Here is a 17,153-nt window from a genome sequence, read left to right as displayed (position 1 = left end):
ACCACAGACCATGCGGTCTCCTTGGGCAAGGAAACCCAAAGAGGTTTTCGCTGATCACCCAGAGTTTCAGGATATCCTCACAAAGCAAAGGGAGAAGCCTGACAGGCGCTTCGGTAACCGAAAACTCATGGAGCCCCGGTACCCTTTTGCCTCACCTGCCCCTAAGGGCTGGGCCGATCCGCCCCCGTCTTCGACCCCCCCACCCCCCCGGTCTCCCGCCTTACCACCTTACCACAAAGACACTCCTGTCTGTACCCGATGGTTCTTCCATCAAGGACCCGACAGACAGGTGGAGCAACTCGCCCGCTCTGCCTTTGAGGCTACGGGTTCCTCCCTCTTGCCCTCCTTTGCCTCTGTGTGGGTCGCAAAGGCTATCTCGGTCTGGGCAGAATCCCTTAACACTTCGCTTGAGGAATCCCAGTTCACTCATACCTTCACAGAGGTGACAGCTCAAATTGCCACTGCGGCGGAGTACCTCATGCAGGCCTCCATGGACGCTACTACCTGCGCAGCGTTTGCCGCCTCAAATACCATAGCCATCCGTAGAGCTCTCTGGCTCAGACAATGGCGAGCGGACTCTGCCTCCAAGAAGTCTCTCACGGGCCTTCCCTTTTTTCCAGACCGATTGTTTGGCGAACGTCTGGACAAGCTCATTTCTGACGCCACGGGAGAAAAGAGTACCTCCCTCCCCCAGCTGAAGTCCAGGACGTCCTTCACCAGACCACAGTCCTCGTTCCGCTCCTTTCGGAACTCATTTGGTTGGTCGACATCCCGTGCTGTCCCCGCCACCAGCCGCGGACTACGCAGGGACCGACCTTCTCAGCTTTCCCCGAAACCTACTACGTCATGGCAGCCTAGACCGAAACAGTCCAGGACCAGGGAGACTCGGCCACGACGTTTTCCCCCCTCATGACTCCTTCGGCGTCCCGGAAGACACACTCATTGTAGGAGGTCGACTGCGGCTCTTTCAACACATCTGGGCTGCCGCCTCAGACAACAAATGGGTGCGAGACCTTGTGTCTTCTGGTTAACACACAGAATTTCGGACCCGACCCCCCCCCCCGAGTCGGTTCTTTCTCTCAAACCCCCCAAAGACTCGAAAACGACGCAAACCTTTTTTTCTCAGCAATCCACTCACTCCAAACAGCAGGAGTGATAATACCCGTCCCAGACGACGAGAAGTTCGGGGTTTTTTATTCCAACTTCTTTGTGGTCCCCAAAAAGGATGGGTCAGTTCGACGCATCCTGGACCTCAAATACCTAAACAAACATGTGCACGTACGGAGATTCAGAATGGAGTCCCTAAGGTCCATTATTGCATCCATGGTCGAAGGGGAATTCCTCGCTTCCATAGACAACAAGGACGCGTACCTGCACATACCCATCGCCCCAGATCACCAAAAGTTCCTCCGCTTCGCAATTCAGGACTCCCACTTTCAATTCGTAGCTCTACCCTTCGGCCTTGCCACCGCATCAAGGGTCTTCACCAAAGTCATGGCGGCCGCCATGAGCGTCCTTCACGCCAGGGGAGTAGTCGTTCTCCCTTACTTGGACGACCTCCTCATCAAGGCCCCCTCCTTCCGCGACTGCTCAACCAGCGTACAGATCACTGTGGACACCCTATCCCGCTTAGGGTGGCTAGTGAATCTGGACAAATCATCCCCGATCCCATCACGATCCATCACCTTCCTGGGCATGTCCCTGGACACCCGTCGGGGCTTGATCCTTCTCCCTCAGGACAAGGCGATCGCTCTTCAACGAGCGGTGCGCTGCCTTCTACGTCCTCCGTCTCGCTCCATTCGATTCAGCATGAAAGTGCTCGGCAGGATGGTGGCGGCTATGGAAGCATTACCCTTTGCTCAACTGCACCTCCGCCCACTGCAGCTAGCCCTTCTAGCGGCCTGGGACAAGAGCCCCTTCTCCCTGGACAGACATCTTCACCTGACGCCTTCAGTCAGGTACGCACTCCGCTGGTGGCTTCGGTCCTCATCCCTATCGAAGGGGAGATCTTTTCTCCCAGTGAACTGGCTTGTCCTGACCACGGACGCCAGCCTCCTAGGCTGGGGAGCAGTGTACCGGCGCCACACTGCTCAAGGACGTAGGACGCCCCAGGAGTCTTTCCTACCCATAAACATCCTGGAACTCCGCGCGATCTTCCTCGTGCTCAGAGCGTTCTGCACTCTGCTAGCGGGTCGTCAGATTCGAGTCCAATCGGACAATGCGACAGCTGTAGCCTATATCAATCGGCAGGGGGGCACCTGCAGCAAAGCGGTTTATCTCGAGGCCCACAACATCCTCAGCTGGGCCGAATCGACGGGATCAGTGATATCAGCGGTACACATACCGGGGGTAGAGAACTGGGCAGCAGACTTTCTAAGTCGCCAAGGCCTGGCCGCCGGAGAATGGTCTCTCCACCCAGATGTGTTTCTACGCATCTGCACTCGCTGGGGCACACCAGACGTGGACCTAATGGCCTCGAGGCTGAATGCAAAGGTACCCGCGTTCATAGCCAGGTCACGCAACCCGCAGTCAATCGGCGCAGATGCTCTAGTCTGCTCCTGGCACCACTTCCGCCTGCCTTACATATTTCCACCTCTACCCCTGCTGCCGCGGGTAATCAGGAAGATCAAGGCAGAGGGAGTCCCGGAGATACTGATGGCACCGGACTGGCCTAGGCGCGCCTGGTACGCCGAATTAGTACAAATGCTCAGACGCACCGTGGCGCCTTCCAGACATCCCAGACTTGCTGACCCAAGGGTCAATTTCCCATCAGAACTCCAGAGCCCTGAAGCTGACGGCATGGCCATTGAGACCTGGGTATTAACAAGAGCGGGATTCTCCACCGTGGTTATCTCCACCATGATCAGCACCCGAAAGCCTGCTTCATCCAGCATTTACCACCGTACATGGAAAATCTTCCTTTCATGGTGCAGGGATACTAACGGCCATCCCCAGAATTCTCGATTTTCTACAGTCTGGCTTGCAAGCGGGGTTGGCTCTCAGTTCCCTTAAAGGGCAGGTCTCAGCGCTCTCAACCTTCTACAAGTGCCGCCTTGCTCAAAAACCGCAAGTCAAGACCTTCCTCCAGGGCGTTTCCCATCTAGTTCCCCCGTACAAACGGCCGCTGGAACCATGGTACCTCAACCTCGTTCTGGACGGTCTCCAGAGGTCTCCCTTTGAACCCCTCAAGGAATCCTCCCTTGCTCTCCTGTCCTGGAAGGTAACATTCCTGGTGGCAATTACGTCCATCAGACGGGTTTTGGAGCTAGCAGCACTCTCTTGCCGCGAGCCTTTTCTGATATTTCACGAGGACAAGGTGGTTCTGCGCCCCCTTCCAGATTTCCTTCCAAAGGTTCTTACCCCGTTTCATTTGAACGAGGACGTTGTTCTGCCTTCCTTTTGTCCACACCCGGTTCATAGGGTGGAAAGGTCTCTGCATTCGTTAGACCTCGTCAGAGCTCTCAGATATTACATATCCAGGACAGCCCCCTTTAGGAAAACGGACTCTTTGTTCGTCATTCCTGAGGGGCCTAAGAAGGGACAGGCAGCTTCAAAGGCGACTCTGGCTCGCTGGATTCGCTCTGCGATCCAGGAAGTCTACCGCATGCAACTCAAGCCCATTCCTAGTGGGCTGCGGGCTCATTCCACGCGAGCAGTTGGCGCTTCGTTGGCCATTCGGCATCAGGCTTCAGTGGAACAGGTGTGTAAGGCTGCGGCCTGGTCTAGCCTATATACGTTTTCAAAGCATTACAGAGCTCATACCCAGGTTTCAACTGAGGCAAATCTGGGTAGGAATATTCTGCAAACGGCAGTAGAGCACCTCTCTCAGTAGGCGCTCCAGGCTGTCTGGGACTGGTTCCTAGTCCTTGGGTTGTGTTGTCGTCTTTTATGTTTCCCACCCATGGACTGCTTTAGGACGTCCCATGGTCCTTTGTCCCCAAATGAAGCGTCAGAGAAAAACGGATTTTTGTGTACTCACCGTAAAATCGTTTTCTCTTAGCCATCATTGGGGGACACAGCACCCACCCTGTTGGGCCTTGGTTCTCTCAGTAGCTTATTTGGTTATGACTCTTTTTTTTTCTCATGTTCCTCTGTTGAGGTAAGTTTTTACTGGCTTTTTTTCCTACTGCTTGTGTACTAAAACTGAGCTTGCCTGGCCCGGCCAGGGGGTGTATACTGCAGAGGAGGAGCTATGCTTTTGCATCTACTTAGTGTCCTCCTATGGATAGGCAGCATAACACCCATGGTCCTGTGTCCCCCAATGATGGCTAAGAGAAAACGATTTTACGATGAGTACACAAAAATCCATGTTTTGGTGTTTGGATGTTTTTTGCCGCTACAGCGTTCACTGATTAGATTAATTGATTTATATTTTGATAGATCGGGCATTTCTGATCGCGGCGATACCAAATATGTGTATATTTTCATTTCTGTAACCCTTTAATTTTCAATGGGGCGAAAGGGGGGTGATTTGAACTTTTAGGGTTTTTTCTTTTTTTTGTTTTTTTTTAAAACTTTTTTTTTACTTCTACTAGTCTACTATATGGATCAGCAATCTGATCGCTCTGCCATATCTGCTGATCACAGCTATACAGCTGTGAAGAGCAGATATACTTATTTCATGACTCACCAAGCTCTCGGCTGGGTGAAGCTGAAAGTGATTCATGTGAGCTACAGGAGTCATCACATGACCCTGTGCTACCATGATAACCACCGGAAGTCACGTGATCACGCCACATGACTTCCGGTATCGGCCGGTAAGTAAATGTTTACCGCCAATGCCATTATAATGGCGCTGTCACATATTGACAGCGCCATTTAAGGGGTTAATCGGCACGGGCAGATAACGATTCCACTCGTGCCTAGCAGGCACATATCTCAGCTGTGAAAATCAGCTGAGAGGTGCGCCGATTGATGCAAGCTGCCGGCAGCAGACCGCGGGCAGTAACACTATGACCGCTAGGACGTAATATTACTGCCCGCGGGTTAAAGCAAGCCGACTATTAAATTAAAAACACTCCTGAAAAACCCCTTAAAATACACTTGAAGGATTGTTCCTATTAATTTCAGCTGTAGAGTAACTTTTTCATATGTTCAGCTATTTTAGCTTTCCACTTTGGTCATTATAAACACATGAGGAAAAAAGAGAGTGCGTGTCACTTTTTGGAGTTAAAAACACTTGAACTTTTTTAATGCCTCAAATAACTGCATGCACATAACATTTCTATCTGAGAGTCACACGTCACAAACGTTCATCAGCTTTTTCCTTACATTTTCCATGTGACGGGCCTTGCTGGGCTGACAGCTGCTGATCTTTCCTTTCTAGGGGGCGAAGCTTTTCTATCTATCTGGAATGGTGTATTCCGAATACCAGAAGCAAGAAATCCATAATCTGGGGAGGTTCATTTCTGTGATGAAATTTCGCCCTCTGTTATGGCAGACGTCCCATCCTTACGTTCTTGCAGACAGGTGAGCTTGGGCAGCCGCTTTTATTTACCTGTATCAGATTGCTGGAATTCTTTTTACCAAGAGTTTATTAGGTCTACGCGTTTTTCTACAAGTTGACAATGATGTGAGCTGGACATCCCCTGTTCCTATGGCATTGTGGCAGTGGCACAGCATGGGATGGCAGCAGCTCGAGCAAGGCAGCATCCCAGCCCATGACTTGTTCCACCAATGTTAAATTAAACCCCTTATTCTATTTCCCAAGCATATGTAATGTAATTTGAGGAAAACACTGATATACTGTAAGTTCACCCTCCTGGATCTGTTATTCTGCTATTTGCTCAAATCAAACAAATGTTAAAGCTAAAAAGTTAAGCGTTATTTTCTATTTCTTTGTCGCTCCATTGGGAGACCCAGACAATTGGGTGTATAGCTTCTGCCTCTGGAGGCCACACAAAGTATTACACTTTAAAAAGTGTAACCCCTCCCCTCTGCCTATACACCCTCCCGTGGACCACGGGCTCCTCAGTTTTATGCTTTGTGTGGAAGGAGGCACACATCCACTCATGCATTCTCATACTTAGTTATGTCGGTTGGAAGGAAAGAGGGCCCCCACGGGGCCCCCGGCATGTTCCCTTCTCACCCCACTATGTCGGCGGTGTTGTTAAGGTTGAGGTACCCATTGCGGGTACGGAGGCTGGAGCCACATGCAGTCTCCTTCACCATCCCTTATGCGGCTCTGGGAGAAGTGGGATCCAGAGCGGTCATCCATTTGCTGGGACCGTGCTCCATCCGCAGCCCCTGGTGGAACCTGCCGGACCGGAGCCTCTTCAACCTCGGGGACCGGGCCCTGCAACTTAAAGGTACTCTGTGTCCCCATAGGGGACTGTGCAGGGAGCGCACCTTCTTCCCGGAAGCCGCGGTAGTTGTGAAGTTGAGGAGGCCGGTGTACTTCCGCGCCGACCGTGCCTGCTTGTCGGGCGCGGCCTCAAATTTAGTCCCCGGCTTCACCGCGGCCTAGTCGCGAAAATCCCGCCCCCGGGCCTGCCTGTCAGGGGTAAGGGCGGGATTACCGACATGACGTCGGATGTGAGGGCTGGAGCATCCTGCATGTCTTCCTCCCCCCTCACTGACCACTGTGGGGACCCCAGATTCCTGCTCTTTGCTGGCGCCGCCCCGGCCACACTCCTCCCCTAAGAGCTCCGGCGGCCATTTTCTGGCATTCTGCCGGTGGATGCTTCTCAGTGAACAGCTCTGCAGCTCCGGGGGATCCACGACAGGGAATCTGGAGGACACACTCCGCTCGTTAGCGGTCGGTAAGCCACACCGGTCACCCGGTGCTGGTCCCCCTAGGGTGCCGGAATAGAGATATATAATATATAATATATAATATATATATATATATATATATCTGTTCGGTCAGGCTGTATACCCTTTTCCCATATACCCTCAGTGGTCACTCTCCTAGGAGACAACAGCATGTCGTCCACAAGGAGCAAAGCTACTAGGGCACCGGTTTTTTTCGCGGCCTGTACCTCTTGTGGGGCTATGTTACCTGCGGGTTCCACCTACCCTCACTGTGAGCAATGTTCGACTCCTGCCTCGCTTGCTCAGCCGGAGCCTCGGGCACTGGTGGGCCCCTCGGCTCATGTAGACCCCCCTCCTCCCCCTGAGCAGGCTGCAGGGACAGAGTCACCGGTGTTGGCCTCTTTTGCTGAGAAACTCTCTGTCACTTTCCCAATCCATTGCACTGTCTATGGACAAATGGTCTTCTAAACTCCTTGAGGCATTGCAGTCCAGACCGGACCTTCCACAGGCCCCGGCCCCTGTTAGCTTGTCTCCTCCAGGCCCCTCTCGGTCCGCGCCGCAGCGCGCTCCCAGGTTGGCCCCTAGGTCTCAGGCGGAGGACTCCTGCCCGGACCGCAGTCCCAGACCGGCTAAGCGGTCTCGCTGGGACTCTTCCCCGACTTCCTCATGCTGCTCGGGATCCCAGCTTGAGGACTCTCAGGAAGACGAGGCGGAAGTGGGAGCTCAGGGCTCTGACCCTGACTTCGCCCTTTAACCTTGATACACCTGAGGGGGACGCCTTAGTAAATGATCTTATCTCGTCCATCAACCAGGTGTTGGATCTCTCATCTCCGCCTCCTCCTGTAGAGGAGTCGGCGTCTCAGCAGGAGAAACACCAGTTTCGGTTCTCCAAACGTACGCGCAATACGTTTCTTGATCATTCTAACTTCAGGGATGCTGTCCAGAAGCCCAGAGCGGTCCCGGACAAGTGCTTTGCTAAACGTCACACTGACACGCGTTACCCCTTTCCATCTGAAGTCGTTAAGGGTTGGGCTCACTCTCCCAAGGTGGATCCTCCAGTCTCCAGATTGGCTGCTAGGTCCGTTGTGTCTGTTGCAGATGGCTCATCCCTGAAGGATGCCACTGACAGACAGATAGAGCTCTTGGTGAAGTCCATCTATGAGGCCACGGGCGCATCCTTCGCCCCAGCCTTTGCAGCCGTGTGGGCTCTCCAAGCAATCTCGGCTTGTCTGACTGAGATTAATGCTGTCACACGGAATTCTGCTCCGCATGTTTCGTCTTTGACCTCTCAGGCATCAGCTTTTTCGTCCTACGCCATGAACGCCGTCCTGGACTCCACTAGCCGTACGGCTGTAGCATCTGCTAACTACGTGGCAGTCCGCAGGGCCATGTGGCTGCGCGAATGGAAAGCAGACTCTGCTTCCAAGAGGTTCTTAACTGGTTTGCCTTTTTCTGACGACCGTTTGTTTGGCGAACGATTGGATGAGATTATTAAGGAATCCAAGGGAAAGGACTCCTCCTTACCCCAGTCCAAACCTAAGAGACCTCAGCAGAGAAAAATCCAATCGAGGTTTCGGTCCTTTCGTCCCTCTGCCAAGCCCCAATGCTCTTCGTCCAACAGGCCAGAGGAACTCCTATGCGTGGCGGTCCAAGTCACGCCCCCAAAAGGCCGCAGGAGGCACTGCCTCCAAGACGGCCTCCTCATGACTCTCGGCCTCCCCTAGCCGCATCCTCGGTCGGTGGCAGGCTCTCCCGCTTTGGCGACGCCTGGTGGCCACATGTTCAAGACCGATGGGTGAGAGACATTCTGTCTCATGGTTACAGGATAGAGTTCAGCTCTCGTCCTGCGGTTCGTTTCTTCAGAACCTCTCCGCCCCCCGCTCAGGCCGACGCACTTTTTCAGGCAGTGGACGCTCTAAAGATAGTTGTGATCCCCGTTCCCCTTCAGGAACGTGGTCGCGGATTTTACTCCAACTTGTTCGTGGTGCCAAAAAAGGACGGGTCATTCCGTCCCGTTCTGGACCTCAAGCTACTCAACAGACATGTGAGAACCAGACGGTTTCGGATGGAATCTCTCCGCTCGGTCATCGCCTCGATGTCATAAGGAGACTTCCTAGCATCGATCGACATCAAGGATGCTTATCTCCATGTACCGATCGCACCCGAACATCAACGTTTCCTGCGTTTTCCTGCGTTTCGCCATCGGGGACGAACACCTTCAGTTCGTGGCATTGCCTTTCGGCCTGGCGACACGGGTTTTCACCAAAGTCATGGCATCCGTCGTGGCGGTCCTGCACTCTCAGGGCCACTCGGTGATCCCCTACTTGGACGATCTCCTAGTCAGGGCCCCTTCTCGGGTGGCGTGTCAACAAAGCCTTACCGTCGCTCTGGCGACTCTCCAGCAGTTCGGGTGGATCATCAACTTCCCGAAATCCAAGTTGACACCGACCCAATCACTGACTTACCTCGGGATGGAGTTTCATACCCAGCAAGCGTTAGTCAAGCTACCGAGCGACAAACAGCTTTCTCTGCAGGCAGGGGTGCAATCGCTTCTTCGGAGTCAGTCACACCCCTTAAGGCGCATCATGCACTTCCTGGGGAAGATGGTTGCAGCTATGGAAGCAGTGCCGTTCGCGCAATTCCATCTACGGCCACTCCAATGGGACATTCTCCGCAAATGGGACAAGAGTGCGGCTTCCCTCGACAAGAACGTCTCTTTCCCTTGCAACCAAAACATCACTTCAGTGGTGGCTCCTACCCACATCTCTGTCGCGGGGAAAATCCTTCCTACCCCCAACCTGGGCTGTGGTCACCACGGACGCGAGCCTTTCAGGTTGGGGAGCGGTTTTTCTCCACCACAGGGCTCAAGGAACCTGGACTCCGATAGAATCGTCCCTTCAGATTAATATCCTGGAGATAAGGGCAGTATATCTAGCCCTATTGGCTTTCCATCGGTGGCTGGAGGGCAGGCAGATCCGTATCCAGTCGGACAACGCCACTGCCGTCGCCTACATCAACCACCAAGGCGGCACTCGCAGTCGTCAAGCCTTCCAGGAAGTCCGACGGATTCTGCAGTGGGTGGAAGCCACAGGCTCCACCATCTCCGCAGTTCACATCCCGGGCGTAGAAAACTGGGAAGCAGATTTTCTCAGTCGTCAGGGCATGGACGCGGGGAAATGGTCTCTGCACCCAGACGTGTTTCGAGAGATCTGTCGCCGCTGGGGAACGCCGGACGTCGATCTCATGGCGTCACGGCACAACAACAAGGTCCCGGCCTTCATGGCACGGTCTCAGGATCACAGAGCTCTGGCGGCAGACGCGTTAGTCCAGGATTGGTCGCAGTTTCGACTGCCTTATGTGTTTCCCCCTCTAGCAATGCTGCCCAGAGTACTACGCAAGATCAGGTCCGACTGCCGTCGCGCCATTCTCGTCGCTCCAGACTGGCCGAGGCGGTCGTGGTATCCGGATCTGTGGCATCTCACGGTGGGTCAACCGTGGGCACTTCCAGACCGCCCAGACTTGCTGTCACAAGGCCCGTTTTCCATCTGAATTCTGTGGCCCTCAACCTGACTGTGTGGCCATTGAGTCCTGGCTCCTAGCGTGTTCAGGGTTATCTCAGGATGTCATTGCCACCATGAGACAAGCCAGGAAGCAAACGTCCGCCAAGATCTATTACAGGTCTTGGCAAATCTTCCTATCATGGTGCGCTGATAACGGTTTTCCTCCATGGCCGTTTGCCTTACCCACTTTTCTTTCATTCCTTCAATCTGGAATGGACAAGGGTTTGTCCCTCGGCTCTCTCAAGGGCCAAGTATCGGCGCTCTCCGTGTTTTTTCAACGGCATCTAGCCAGGCTTCCGCAGGTCCGCACGTTCCTGCAGGGGGTTTGCCACATGGTCCCACCTTACAAACGTCCGCTGGAACCCTGGGATCTTAACAGGGTTCTGACGGCTCTTCAAAAACCACCTTTCGAGGCGCTGAGGGATGTCTCTTTCTCACGTCTTTCGCAGAAGGTGGCCTTCCTAGTGGCAGTCACATCACTTCGGAGAGTGTCTGAGCTCGCAGCGCTGTCATGCAAAGCCCCCTTCCTGGTTTTTCACCAGGATAAGGTGGTTCTGCGTCCTGTCCCGGAATTTCTCCCTAAGGTGGTATCCCCTTTTCATCTCAATCAGGATATCTCCTTGCCTTCCTTTTGCCCTAATCCAATTCACCAAAGGTGAAAAGGATTTGCACTCTTTGGATCTAGTGAGAGCACTCCGGTTCTACGTGTCTCGCACGGCGCCCCTGCGCCGTTCAGATGCGCTCTTTGTCCTTGTCGCTGGCCAGCGTAAGGGCTCTCAGGCCTCCAAGTCAATCTTGTCTCGGTGGATCAAGGAACCGATTCTCGAGGCCTACCGTTCTTCCGGGCTTCCGCTCCCTTCAGGGCTGAAAGCCCATTCTACCAGAGCCGTGGGTGCGTCCTGGGCATTGCGGCACCGGGCTACGGCTCAGCAGGTGTGTCAGGCAGCTACGTGGTCTAGTCTGCACACTTTCACGAAACACTATCAAGTGCATACCTAGGCTTCGGCAGACGCCAGTCTAGGTAGGCGAGTCCTTCAGGCGGCGGTTGCCCACCTGTAAGAGGGGGCCGTTTTCGGCTCTTTTTATCGAGGTATTCTTTTACCCACCCAAGGACTGCTCTTGGACGTCCCAATTGTCTGGGTCTCCCAATGGAGCGACAAAGAAGAAGGGAATTTTGTTTACTTACCGTAAATTCCTTTTCTTCTAGCTCCTATTGGGAGACCCAGCACCCGCCCCTGTGCCCTTCGGGCTAGTTGTTCTTTTGTGTACACATTTTGTTCATGTTGAATTGTTCTTTTGGTTCATGGTCTTCAGTTCTCCGAACATCCTTCGGATTGAATTTACCCTAGACCAATTTATAAGTTTTCTCCTTCCTGCTTTTGCACCAAAACTGAGGAGCCCGTGGTCCACGGGAGGGTGTATAGGCAGAGGGGAGGGGTTACACTTTTTAAAGTGTAATACTTTGTGTGGCCTCCAGAGGCAGAAGCTATACACCCAATTGTTTGGGTCTCCCAATAGGAGCTAGAAGAAAAGGAATTTACGGTAAGTAAACAAAATTCCCTTTTTTTCCTTTAATGTAACCATTTAATAAGCCTAGCCCTAAACCAATCTCCAGCTCTAACCATAGTTATAAATGTAAAAGCAGCTGTTAGTAATGAATCTGCATTGGACATGGGTAATTTCTGTCTTCATTGCATGCTAATCTTCTGCTATCCTGGTGGTTTCTCATACAGAGCTCAGCAGTGAAGGTTAGTTTGTGATTGGCTGCTGTGCTCTGCATAGGTGGCAACCAAGAAGACAAAGCTCACTTCATTACAGTAAGCTACAGCCGATGACAAACTCCTCTCACTTTTTGCCCTCTGTGTAAGCAATTCTTGGTGTGCACTCAGTGCAAAATTGTGCCCCTCTCCATAGACCTTGACACCCTGGGGTCCCACCCCATCATTATACCACAGCCGAGGACTGTGATTCCTCTGAGAATGGGGGTTCTTTAGTGAGAACAGTGCCTTCAAAAAGTACCTGTCAGCATTTCTCAATTGTCGTTATTTGTATTTCCTGTAAAAATGCTGGAACATCTTAAGAGGTCTTTTTTTTTTCTCTCTTGGAAATTTAAGGCCTGATTCACAAAGCCTGTTTTTTTGTATATACCAGTCTTAATGACAGGACATTTTAGAGTAGGATGCATTGAATTCCTTAAGAAGTGCATGCCATTAATGAACTTATGTCTCTTCAGTAACACGTGCCTTGCCAGAAATGCTACTCCAGTCAGAAACTAGAGTAAGTGTTCTGTCCTAAAATACACTGCCACTATTGAGGATTTTGGTGGAGTCGGGGGGTGTCATGCCTCATCCCGCCCTGGCCACATTTGGTGGAGTTATGCAAAACTGACATGAAAATACAAAGTCGCTAACTTTTTGGTTAACACTGTGTTGTTCAAACGTTTTGCAACTTATCTGTTTGACTCCAGTTTTCTGATGAATGGTGGCCTTTGCATTTTGATTATCAGATCAGACTAAGGGGTGCTTCACACATAGCGAGATCGCTACCAAAATCGCTGCTACGTCATGGTTTTGTTGATGCAACAGTGACCTCATTAGCGATCTCGCTGTGTGTGACACTGAGCAGCGATCTGGCCCCTGCTGTGAGATCGCTGCTCGTTACACACAGCCCTGGTTCGTTTTCTTCAAAGGCGCTCTCCCGCTGTGCCGCACACATCGCTGTGTGTGACAGCGAGAGAGCGACAAAATGAAGCGAGCAGGAGCCGGCATCTGGCAGCTGCGGTAAGCTGTGACCAAGATAAACATCGGGTAACCAAGGGAAGCCCTTTCCCTGGTTACCCGATATTTACCTTCGTTACCAGCCTCCGCCGCTCTCGCTGCCAGTGCCGGCTCCTGCTCTCTGCACATGTAGCTGCAGTACACATCGGGTTAATTAACCCGATGTGTACTGTAGCTAGGAGAGCAAGGAGCCAGCGCTAAGCAGTGTGCGCGGCTCCCTGCTCTCTGCACATGTAGCGACGTTATGATGATGACGCAGCAGCGGTGTTTGACAGCTAAGCAGTGATCATAACAGCGACTTACAAGGTCGCTGTTACGTCACAGAAAATGGTGATGTAACAGCGACGTCGTTGTCGCTGTCGCTATGTGTGAACCCAGACTAATGGTATAGGTGCTGCACATGATCACTCCTCTCCAGTGAAGTCTGTAAAGCTATGCAAACATCTGATTCCCTTTGTGATGGGTCCTTTCCTTAGTTGGGTGACTCAGAAGTCAGACCTCCGCTTTCAGATAATTATGGATCAGCTTGTAGAGCAAAATGCAGCTAGTGCAGTATGACACTTAGATCTAGGTATCATGCTAGAGGGAGTCTGACGGCAAGAATAAAGATCCCCTCTTCTCCTGTACAGCCTATTGATTGAAGGGGATACAAGGACTGTTCTCCATGCCATCACCCTGCTAGCTAATCTCATTGTCATGTCAGGAGGATAAAGAGGCAGCCATGTACTTCCTTACAAAATATTGTTTTGCTAAAAAAAATAAAAAAAAATTTAAAAGTCCCATGAGTGTGCCCACAGCTCCCAGTGCTGGTGTGTTCACCCTGTGCCAGGTGTGAAATGTGAGGACTGCATTGCGGTGATCGTGTCCTTCCAGTGAAAGGGTTAAGCTGCATATAGTCCTGTTAGCCCACGTTTGGGGATTTTTGTGTAAACGTACATTTTTATTAATCACATGCAAAGTTGCTATAATTTGGAAGCTGTCTAAATTTTACAGTATAAAGAAAAATGTATTTCTTCCCATAGGATGGAAGATCTGACTAATCCAGAGGACATTCGACTGAACCCAAAGACAGACCGTAAAGTGTCCTTGTATGGTTACCTGCGGGGGGCTTATCTGAAGAATAAGAACCAAGTTCACGTACCAGGTTATCCCTCCATTGCTTACCTTCTGTTACTAATTAGGTCTTCGTCATTTTTGCCTTTTGCTATCACTCTTTATTACTTTTCCGCTTTTGATAAGGTAAGACCCATATGTTTTATTGAGCTGTCTCTTTGTAGGTGTTGGAGATTTTGCCCTCTCTGAGGTCAGCTTTCTACCCGACCCATGTCCTCTCCCAGACCAGCTGAAAAAGCGCTCTCTGAATGAGAGGGAGAAGACCATTTATGCCCCACTCTCGGGGGTGGGAGGTGTTGTATATGATAAAGATGCCGTTTACATTGACATGGGACCAAACTATGTTCAGCAGCAACAGCAGGTAAGCCATATAGCCAAAGCTTGTGGGGGCAGAAGTGTCTATGCTATGGGTAAATCGGCTGCAGAGAACTATTGTACAGAGAACTGTTGTCCAGTGTAAATAAAAATGTGTCTGTGAATGCATGCAATGTACACGGGTGAGTCAAAAATGATCCACACTCCAGATATAGTAAAACACCTGTTGGCTACACTGTCTTATCCACGCTTTCTGTATGAGGCCGCTGTGTCCCCCTCTCCCAGTCACTGCTCGTTTGCACATCTTCTGTCAGTGTGACCGCAGTGTGAGACACCATGGCCGCCCCACTGGTGGTTTGCAGGAAAGAAGAGCGGAGTACAGTCATCTGTTCTTTGTGGTCTGAAAGTGTCTGGTGCTGATACTTATCGAAGGCTTTGTACTCAGTATGGAGAAATTGTGAAGAGGTGTATATGAATGGACTGAGAACTTCAGCCATGAAGGAGGGAGCCAGATGCCCGTCCACGACTGACAGCATTGAGTGTTATATGATCTGACTCTGTGGGATAGACCAGTGAAAGTGGATTATGTCCTCTGGAACAAGTCTTTATGAGGACAAAGATTCACGTTTCATGAAGACTGAGGTGCTAACAATTCAGCATGAAATATTATTTTTTATGAGCGAATATGAAAGCTTGATGACGGACAAAGCATATTGAAACGCAGTAAGATTTATGGGCCCGATTCAACAAGATGAGGTATGCTGGAGTCAGACACTCTTGATTCATGAAGGGTTGTATACCTCTCCATGAATGGGGAGCATTGGGCCAGTGGGCTTCAGTTCAGTGTGTGACTTGCCATAAATCCTGTTCTAGTCCTTGCTGGAGTAAGATGTGTGGCATAGTTAACACTGCTGCTGGTCATGAATTTGACAAGCAATAGCTGCCACACCCCTGACTCAGCCGTGTCTACTTTGTCAAAGCTGGACATATGACGTGAGAACGCCAAACGTTGCAATATTTTAGCGCAGTTTTGATTTAAGCCAAAATTATGCAACTTTTCAAAGCTTTTTTTCATCAGAATACTGGGTAAAACCTTTTGAGTCTAAACAAACGATGAATTTGTTTTCTTTATCGTTCCTATGGGAGACCCAGATATTGGGTGTATAGCTTCTGCCTCCGGAGGACACACAAAGTACTACACTAAAAAGTGTAGCTCCTCCCTCTGAGCATATACACCCCCTGGATAACCAGATCTAGCCAGTTCATTGCTTTGTGTTCAGGAGGCATACATCCACACATGCATTCTCATCTGATTTTTCATTTTTGGAAAGTTTTTGAAGAAAAGCGGGTCCAAGCCTGGACTCCCGGCATGTCCCTTCTCACCCCACTGTGTCGGCGGTGTTGTTAAGGTTGATTCCAAGGCTGGAGCCTTACATGCCGCGCTCCTTCACCATCCCTCGGGCTCTGGCTTGAAGTGGGAGTCAGCACGGTTCTCCTTGCTTTGCAGGAGACCGGTCTCCATCCGGAGCCCTTCAGGATCCTGCTGGACGGAGCACTCATCCCCAGGGACTTGGAACCCTGCGTCTCAGCAAGCTAAGTACCTGAGACGTTTATATTCGGGGGGTCCCGGTACTTTATTATGGCGGGAGAGTGTGCTGTGTAACTTTTCTGACATTTCCGGCCGGTTCTCTGGTTGTCGCCTGAGAACCGCGCTGATGGTGCCTGCGCGCCGGCCACATCGCTTAAATTTAGGCTCCGGCTTCGCCGGAGGCCTACTTTCGATTTCACTGCCCTCGCATGTCAATCATGCAGAGGGACAGTGCGGCTCCGCCCAGCGGCCGTTCGGCTCAGGGGAGGGACACTCCTCTCTGAGTACATGTCCCCTCCCCTGTAAGTCTCCTTGGCCCTCCAGATCCCGCTCTCAGAGCAGGTCCCGCCCCCTCTCCTCGCTCCGGCGCCATTTTATCAGCGTTTTTCTCTGGATCAGCGCTGGCTGCAGCATCCCTGCTAAGCTGCTTGGGGGGCCGGGCTGTGGGATCTGGAGGGCACACAAACGGTCTGGTAAACCACAACCTCCGGTTGTGGACCTTCTTATATACTCTCTGGGGGTCATTCTGGCTCAGAGCCCCCACTTCAGCAGCATGTCTCACACGAGGAGCAAGGCTGTACTCAGTATGCACCGCATGTAAGCTCGTGCTGCCTGAACCGAGCACATATCCACATTGTGATGCCTGCTCTAACCTGACAATGCCTCAGCCTGGAATCGCACCCACAGTGGTCCCTCCGGCTGCTCCGGCTCCGGTGGCTGAACCCCCGGTTTGGGTAGAATCCTTCTCTAGGTCAATCTCCCAGTCTTTTGCCGACTCCATGGGACAGCTGTCCCGGACTTTGCTGAACATGCATCAGCCCCCTTCACAGGGCGCCTCTGCTGCTAGGGCTCTCTCAGCGGAGCTCACAGAGGATTCTTCCTCTGGTCCCAGACCCCGTCCTCCTAAAAGGAGATGCAGGGTCCCCTCTCCTTCCTCGTCCCACGGCTCTGATTCAAGAGCTGACTCGCAGGACGAGGAGGATGCCTTTACTGGGGGCTCGGAGGCTACCTCCATGTGCCCCATTGATCTGTCCGAAAGTGACTCAG

At 51.8% G+C, this 17,153-nt stretch overlaps 1 protein-coding gene across 3 annotated transcripts in view; it reads left to right on the top strand.

The window, feature by feature from the left end:
* BMS1 (BMS1 ribosome biogenesis factor) overlaps nt 1-17,153 on the top strand; it is an 81,638-nt gene that overhangs the window by 19,532 nt on the left and 44,953 nt on the right. For all 3 annotated transcript variants that reach the window (XM_075349042.1, XM_075349041.1, XM_075349040.1), the window contains 3 exons: nt 5,327-5,469; nt 14,113-14,234; nt 14,368-14,564. In XM_075349042.1, coding sequence (XP_075205157.1) covers nt 5,327-5,469; nt 14,113-14,234; nt 14,368-14,564 — 462 coding nt within the window. The remainder of the gene's footprint in view (nt 1-5,326; nt 5,470-14,112; nt 14,235-14,367; nt 14,565-17,153) is intronic.

Source organism: Anomaloglossus baeobatrachus, chromosome 5, assembly GCF_048569485.1.
Source record: "Anomaloglossus baeobatrachus isolate aAnoBae1 chromosome 5, aAnoBae1.hap1, whole genome shotgun sequence".
NCBI lineage: Eukaryota > Metazoa > Chordata > Amphibia > Anura > Aromobatidae > Anomaloglossus > Anomaloglossus baeobatrachus.
The sequence above is the reverse complement of the archived record's forward strand: the minus strand, read 5'-3'. Positions and strand labels throughout refer to the sequence as shown.